Source organism: Morone saxatilis, unplaced genomic scaffold, assembly GCF_004916995.1.
Source record: "Morone saxatilis isolate NCDOM2014 unplaced genomic scaffold, NCSU_SB_2.0 Contig21, whole genome shotgun sequence".
Classification (NCBI taxonomy): Eukaryota; Metazoa; Chordata; class Actinopteri; family Moronidae; genus Morone; species Morone saxatilis.
In genome coordinates, this window is record NW_023339774.1 from 2964958 (window position 1) to 2973828 (window position 8871).

Below are 8871 nucleotides of genomic sequence, written 5' to 3' on the forward strand. Positions count from 1 at the left end.
TTGTGGGAGAACTTTGCTCGTAGGGACTATCCTGTCAGTGTATTTACTAATTAAGCTTCTTGTTCCATTTAGGCTCAGCCAGGGAAGCCTTTTCTAGGGAGCCAAACATGCCAACAATAGTAGCACCGACTCTGTTTGCCTGAATTGGAACAGAACCTTTATTTGGCTTTTTCAATGATAACCACCTATTTCATATCAAATTGACTGCCTGTAAAAAAAGGGATATATTTGGGCCCATCTTAAAAGGGTTTGCGACAAACTTCCTTCTGTTTGGGGCAAAAAAAAATTAAAATTATTAGCTTTGTTCTTATTTGTTTTGGTTTTATATTAAGGTTGGAAATCTGTTCCTGTTTTGAAGACTTATTTTATATATTTTTTTTAGAATTACAATTTTTTATGAAATTAGATCTGTCCTCTGCTACTTGTCAAACAACGATCAAAAAACTAAAAAGAGGAATTTCTATTTTTTAAAATAAGTTATAGAATGTTTAATTTAAAAAGTATTTATAGCTATTTATAAAGCAATTACCTGCTGAGAGCATAGGCCATTTCATTTACTCTCCACATCAGGGTTCCCTTCTCTTTTTGTCTTTCCCACCCCCTTCCTCTACTCAGTTTTCATGTGCCAGACTTGTGGCTGACCAGCTCATTGGAGGGGTGAAACTGCAGTTTGCAGATGAGAGTTTGAACTGTTTGCAGGAACTATATTAGCGTTACGGTTTCATTGAAGACACTGGAAGTCTCCACGCTCTTAGGAACTCAAAGGACTTAAAAACGTTTCCCGCAAGTCTGCAAGCGGCTTAAGGACCCCAGTATGTCTTTGCGCCTTGGGAGACCTGTCGCGCGACACCTTGACTTTCAAAAATGACGTAGATCTCGCTGGGCGCCAGGATTTTTGCTAGCTAGCTCGCGCGAGGGAATAAATATATAAACTGAAAGTTAAAATGATACAATACCCGTCCTACTGACATGTTTTCTACTGCAGGAACTGTTCTTCACCGGTTTCAGAGTTCAGGGTTTGACACTAGATACAAGTTCCAGGTTCTGTCAGAGGTTGCCAGCAGGAATGAGCATACAACACGCATCCAAACAGCGCAGGGAAAAATGTAAAACGTGAAAGGAAATCATAAAAAAATAACACAATGTCCACAGTAGAGAAAACCCCAAATCTATGAAATGCTTTGACGTGCGGGGCATTGTTTTTTGGCCTCCAGCTCCTGCAGGCCAAAGCGAAGCCCTAGATTCTGTTCACATAAAGAAAATGGAATTATCAGCACAACATCTTCTATTGTCTTCTGTTACTCGTCTATACATCAAATACTGCGGGACAGGATTCTATAGCCATGCTTGCAGCTCTCTGACTATAAACTATCCCTTCTTTCCATTTAACTACTTAATTTCACAAGTTGGATTTCACCGTAGTCCTTTTCTGGCCCAGATGAGCTTTTTAGGTTTGTTTTGTACTTGAAACCGAACTAATGAACCTTATCAGCTGTGCTAATTGACTCCTCTACATCATTAAACATTAAGCTGATGGGGAAGTGCTAACCAAACTTGGCACCTGCTGACCAGGACCTGTAGGATGTTAAAGGAATTTCCAATGAGACAACGGATTTGTTATATTGTCTGTCAGGATGGAGATGGGGTCTGAGATGATCATTTTTATCTGTAAAACAGACAATCATTTTTAGGGTTGTTCCACTACTGATGCTGGTGTTGGAAATGCCTATGATACAGCCGGATTGGTTATTGGCCAATACAAAAGTCCACACACTGATCAAATACCACATCATTTATTAGCATTAGAATATCAGCACCACATGCCACCCCAGGACCCAAGGTCATGACCCGTCCTACTGACTGAGATTGTCTTACCCTGATATTCCTACCCTTAGGCCTAAACCTAACCAATGAAGGCAACAAATACTAGCCAATCAGAGTCAGACGAGTCATGTGCGCTGTGCTGCCACTGGGCACTGGCAAAGAACAGTTGATTTCCACTTATGTGCTGTTAGGCAGAGCAAGCTAAATGTCAGCATTTTCACCGACTATCAGACTAAATAATAAAAGCGAGGTCCACGGCATTCATTTTCTGTAGGTATTGGTTCATGTTTTACACAGGGTTCAACTGTAGGCCATGTAACAATGATGGCAATCATACAACAGTTAAACATTTTTTTTAATGCATTATCAGCCAATATGCAAATTTCAGGTATTGGTAAGGACAAAATGGTAATGGAATCATCATTTTAATTTAATTTTAACTCCCAATCCTGGTTTCCCCATATATAAAAAGTGAGCAAAATAATGTGAAAAGCCCACAGAAATTAAATCAGTTGCTCTCTGAGTTTATACCTTATTCTGTTCAGCACAAGTTCACCTTGAAGTCTGCTTTGATCATACTTGTCAATGAAATTTTACATTCTGCACTAAACAGTTTTCTTAAAACTTTTTCTGTCAATTAATGAAAACATCTAAAATTATAAATGTATTCTTTCTTTGTATCACAAGGTTATATCCTGCTTCCTTGTTATCTGTGGCACTCATCCTCAAACCCACTAGTTCCTACTGAAGGCTTAAATCTTTAAAAACAAAGAGTGTTTCATTGTTGACAGACTCAGTCACTTCCTAAAATGGCTATATTTGATGAAACATTACTCAAACTGGAGGAAACATGCACCATTTCCTCCAGGGGGCTGTTCTCAACAGCTTGATACACATTCTGGTGCTCTAGTGAGTATTGATGGTGTATGTGGGATTCATAAACTACAGTGTGTAGGTAGGTCAGCTAGTACAACAGTGTGTTGCAGACTGCTGTGTTTTAATATTTATTGGACAACAATGGAGCTCTGTGGAACAGAAGAAAAAGATATATCAGACTTTGATACACACACACACAGTACTTGTTAATAGATACATTTGCTACACGTTGGTTGTGATTGTTTCATTATTTTTTGTCTGTCATAGGACTGGTCTTACCCTTGTAATGAACTTTCAAAAGGTCAAAATCTGCACTTGTAGCAGATTGTGTTAAGACTTGGGCATAAAAAATATTAAGAATCAGCTTTTGGAGGTTAATCCGGCTCTTCCAGTCATACCATCCCACAATGGAAAAACAAGAATAGCTGAATTTCTCCCAGTCCCTTAATCTGAAACCGGTCACCTGGTTGTCCTGTCAGTCAGCTTATTGCTAAAAATAGCCTGCCTGAATATAGCTCATGTAAACACACTGAACTGTATTGAGTTCTTCATAAAAGGACTGGGCGTGGTCGCTTTCTTGAGTCACATCTGCATATTCATCCACTACATGACACTTTCACACACAAAGACACAAGGCAACGTCATCACACATGCATCATCACGCATCAGGAGGTTTGGCAGAAACCCGGCTGTCAAATCCATTTCTCTCTGTTCACACACAGTATAAGTGATTGTAATAACATAATAGATCAATAATTGAGGCTGACCTAACATGCACGTTGACTTTATGACTTAAAAGGATCAGTTAAATTTAAGGTTGAAAACAGAAGCCAGAAGATAACAATTAAGGGTGCTGCGATCAGGGTTTTTGGGGCAGATCGCCAATCGCTGGAAGCAGTATTGGCCGACACCAATCACTGACCACTGGGGCTATTTGCCCCTATTCTGTTTATCATGTTGCCTTATTTATTTTGCTATTCTTGAAAAAAATTGTATGTTAAATATAAAAACTGAGAGATGAGAAAGTATAATTTATTGGCAGGTAACACGTGCAACATACTCCTCTCTCTCAGCCTAAGCTTGGTTATGGGGAGCAGTTTAGGCCTCTGTCTCCACTCGTCTTTTTCTGCCTCTCTCTTTGTATATTATACAGGCTGTATGTGTCTACTCTATTAAACCAACTTCTGACCAAGAAAGTTAAAGTCCCCCAAGAAACACAAATCACATTTTGGATTTTTTCTTCCGTGATTGTTTTTACAACAGCAGGTGAGCCGCGTGTGGACCAGCCTCTCTGTGTTTTTTTTTTTTACAGCGCTAAAATAATTCACTGGCTGTTAATATACCGGGCAGTGTAAGTAAATCTGTGTATGGGAAAGACTGACTATAACTTTCTAACTTTGTTAGAGGAAAAGGGATCATCAAATTTGGTTACATCCTCTGGTATTAATGAATGTATGTGTATAAGATTTTGCCATCGATGTAAATTTTTGATATTTCAGTCTGGACCAAAGCCGTACAGAAAAACGGACAGATCGGCATTGTCATCCCTAGAACCATGCTGGTAAAATGGCTAAAGATTGTCAGACTGGTGGTTTTGGAAAGTTAAACAACTTGTTGGATGCAGCCCCTCCACACCCTCAGTTGTTCCGTGAATGCTGCAAAAATGTGAAAAAGTTCAGCAACTGAAACTATTCTTTCTCAGACATTCCTAAGGTTTTAAGATGAGTCGGCGGCGCGCAGACTCCCAGGGCTCCCTGGGGCCTGATGATGAGGTCATGCCGTACAGTGACGATGACACAGATGACGAATTAGAACCAAGCTCTGAAGGGGAACCAGAAGAGCTGCCAGGAGCCCCACATGCCCCAGCGGAAGTTAGAGTGAGCGGTGAGTCACTTTTTATTAATTTAATTATTCATTTACTTATTTAAATGTATGAATTATTATTTATTTTTTGTAAAATCCATTTTGTCAGCCATCTTTCTCAGACTCAGATATAAAGATGGGTATCAGTTTTTACTTTTACTCACCCAATAAAGAGATGGGTCTAGAACGTGTTTAGCCTAGCTTAGCATAAAGACTGGAAACTGTTAGCGTAGCACCATTAAAACCATATTATATATTCTGTAGTGTACAAATTACATTTGTTAATTGAACCATTTTGATGTTTTCTTTTTCAGAGATGGGATGGAAGGTGAAAGCCAACGACCGACCTTATCACCACCTGCCAGAGTTTCAGAAAAAAGTCTGCCTGTGCATCAAGAAGAGCAGATACTCTGTAAGTTCAACTGTTTACATTAAACTGCTACTAAATGGACTTAATCCTCCCTCCTGGTTAGTCCTGGTAGACACTAATCCTGAGTTTATAGGGCTGAGCATAGCTGACACACCCCGGACAAAGAGCAGGACAAGTGTGTGTTTTCCATTTTTTGATGATGAATGAGCTATTCAAAATCATTTAACAGTCAATAGATCTATTTCCTTCCTTTACGGCTGCCCTTGGTTTTACATTATTTCCATGACCATCAACCTTTAGAAAATTTTAACTTTTCCTGGTAGTTTTTGTCATTTAGGGTAATGCGGTGACATTTTTATCAGGATGGCTTGCAGTGCTCTTCTCCGGTCTTCCAAATTCAAACCTGTAGACAAACACTACATACATAAGTTTCTGTTGTATGCCATCATTTCCAGCAAGCACTTGATGGGACATCAAGGAATGGTTGGACAAAACAATCCTTACTTTTGACTGGATTATAACATGATGATAATACAGCTTCGATTTAAGATAAAGAAAAGCTTCAGAGTTTCAAGATTTTTATAGGAATAAAGTAAAACCAAGGGCTGCCTGGAGGGAGGGAAACCAGACTCAATCCTTTCCCAACCCCCAACTTTTATTTGTATCTGTACTCAGAATGGCTGGGGCTTCAGCCATGTCTGGGTGATGATCAGGTTGTTCAGTTAAGCCTGAAATTGATATGGGTTGATTCTATATTTATTAGAAAACCATTTTCAGCCCCAGGATTTTGCTTCAAAGCATGTTTTTGATTACAAGAGTAAGAGAGCTATTTAAAGTAAAATAAACGCAATTAAAGGACAGTGGTGTGCTAACATTGTAATAGTAGCACAAACAGATGTGTGAGAACACATTAAACAAACGTCTAATGTGAGTTACATAGCAATATCTAAATTCTACAAACATTATAAGCTAAGCTATGTGAAGCATCATAAGCTAATGGTCATACCAGACCGAGAGAGGCTAACCAACAAAACCTCTGTGTACTGAATCAGGCATAGGTGCATTTATGAATTAAACTTTTCAGTCAACTGTTTTGACGGCAAAGAAATTTAGATCTGCCAAGAGTGAGGTTGGTCGTTTATATCTGGAGGTTAAGAGAAATTAACAGAAATGCTTAATTTGTCTTTGAACAAGCAATCAGTAAGCATTAATTGGCTGTTCATGCCTGTGAAGGATTTCAGTCAGGTCATGTGCAATATTTGAAATGGCAACACCAACAAGGAAGCTTGCTTTGTTTTATTTGATCATTTCCTTTTGCGTCTGCTTCCCCCTAATGTAATTTCTCGTCAGGTCATGTTAGAAACATGTGAAGAGCTAATCATGCTAGGCAAGTACTGTTAGAGTGTACACTTCTTGTTGTGAATGAAGATATGGAGGAAATGTAAGATTAGGTGAAGGCATGTCAGTGACTGACAGTTGCGTGTTGTACTTGATACCCACATTAGATCAGGGCTTTTCTTGGTATCTGTACATTTTTGATTAGTAATTTAGCTCTTTTGTTAAGTTAGTCTGTCCTACACATGGAAAGACTAAATAAAAATTCCTTTTAATTGTAATTTAAAGCTCTTGCTGGTCAAATGCTGAGACTCACTGGTCTGTTTTTGTGTCATCTGCCTTTGAGGAGGCTGAAACCTGATCATCCAGCTGAGCCAACTTGTATCTGACTAATAGACACATTAGACACAGCGAGGCTTAGCGTGACTGAAGCCAGAACATGTTACAAACAACCTAGAGTGTCCTAGATCGAATCTGGTGGAAAGGAGGTAAAAGAAGGTAGTGATTGTTTTTTGAATTTTTTTTTTTTTTTTTACCATTTGTTGCAAGCTATAAGTCCAAGCTATAACTGGTCAGAGTCCAGGTTATCTATAATGAAATGCAGCTCTGTCTCAATACTGACATCCCCGCAAACTGGGCCACTGCCTGCACAGTCAACCAGGACACTGACTGCTAAGTTGGAAACTATTTACTCTCCTTGGTTGTAGAAAAGACATTTCAGTAAAGCAATGAGCTAACCCAAAGCCCTGTCTGCATATTTGTGCTATGGGGCTATTCTTCCTGGTTTGGTCTAGTTCCAGTGAAGGGAAATGTTAATGCTACAGCGTCTAATTATATTTTAGACAATAGTGAGCCTCCAAGTTTGTGACAACAGTATGTGTTTGACCTTTCCTGTTTCAACACGACCGTGCCCTCGTGCACAAAGCCAGGTCCATAAAGAAATGGTTTTCCTAGTTTGCTGTTGAAGAACTTGACTGGTCATCCACAGAACCTTGACCTCAGCCCCATCCAGCAACTTTAGAATCAAATGGAAGGTTGACTGGCCTCCAGACAGCACACTTGAGGTTATTCTGTGAAATCAAACTCTCAGAACCGACCTGGAGATAGTAGGGGTTATCTATCTTGCTCAAGGACACCATGGCAGAGACGGACTGTCCACCGAGTGGAAACCAGGCTGTAATGGACAGAGTCGAGATGGTTATCCTCTGTTGAAACACAGCACCACCTCTGTACTGAAACCATGCTAACTGGACTGAATACGTGCTGACTTAAGACAAAGACCTCTGGCCAGTTTGTCTTCCCTGAGGTTTAAGATTATTTCAACTTTTCCATTCCTAGATGCTTTGCTTTCTATGCATTCTTTCAACTATTGAAATAAAAATGGCAGATGCACATTGAACTGTTGGGTATTTTCAAACAATCCAATGGCTGTGGGGAACCTGGGATGCTAAGAATCAGTGAACAAATTTTCACTTTAAATCTTCAGTAGACTTCCAGTACTTAAAAATTAGTTTTCAGTACTGTAAATGTGATTTTGACAGGTCTTAAAATTAGCTTGGATTGATTAGATTAACATTACTTGTATAAAGTTGCATTTTGCAGTAATTGAAGTCTATAATTATAACAGCATGATGACAATTTTTTCCAAAAACACACAAACTGAAACGGAAGTTGAACCAATAGCAATTTTCCTTCAGATACTGTGTAAATTTTTCGCTGGCATGGATGTAAAAAAGGTCTTTAATTGTATTCAGAATGGTCCTGAAAAGTCTGAAATTTAACCTGTTGAAACCTGCAGAAAGTATCCCCGTTACATAACTGGCCATAGATAGCTGAAATCTTAAAACATGCTGATTTTTAGTGGAAGGAAACTGTTTGTGAGAATAGTGAATTAATTTCGCTGAGATTACCCAGATGACATCACTCTGACATCATCGTGGTCTATTTTCTGAAAAAGCTCTGCATCTTATGTAATATTGGTGGAGTCCCCCTTTTGAAATGCATATGGTAAATATGTTTAACAGCGCAGGACAAAACACTAACAGACTGTGCTCATCACTGTGTGTTTCTCCTCTGAAGGGAAACTCCATCAAGACATACAAGTACAACGTCCTTACCTTCATCCCCCTGAACCTGTTTGAGCAGTTGAGGAGAGTTGCCAACCTCTATTTCCTGGCTCTGCTCATCCTACAGGTAGATATAAAAAAAAAAATTAACAACCTTTCTTCTAATTTACAGTGATACAAAAAAGGACCAAAATGTCATCAAATGTTTGTTTGTTTGCTAGATTATTCCAGACATTTCCACCCTGCCCTGGTACACCACACTGATTCCTCTGGTCGTGGTGCTGGGAGTCACTGCCATCAAAGACCTGGTGGATGACCTGGTATGACTTCTCCTTTAGGAGGACACTCACACAGACACAGAACACAACACACAATGTTATTTTTATAAATAAATATTTTTTATATTTTTTTTGTTTTACATTTTTACGATTCTAAGCCACACTTCTGTTAAAGCATGGGTCTCAAATTGCCTTGGGGCCAATGCTGGTATTGTCTCATAGGAGTGCCACTTCACTGTTCAAATACTACAAAAGCGCA

General features: G+C 39.2%; 1 protein-coding gene across 1 annotated transcript in view; it reads left to right on the top strand.

Moving 5' to 3' along the window:
* atp8b1 (ATPase phospholipid transporting 8B1) overlaps positions 1-8871 on the top strand; it is a 31624-nt gene that overhangs the window by 6821 nt on the left and 15932 nt on the right. Inside the window, exons 2-5 of the mRNA XM_035668622.1 lie at positions 4403-4584; positions 4878-4975; positions 8348-8461; positions 8556-8654. Coding sequence (XP_035524515.1) covers positions 4422-4584; positions 4878-4975; positions 8348-8461; positions 8556-8654 — 474 coding nt within the window. The 5' untranslated portion in view covers positions 4403-4421. The remainder of the gene's footprint in view (positions 1-4402; positions 4585-4877; positions 4976-8347; positions 8462-8555; positions 8655-8871) is intronic.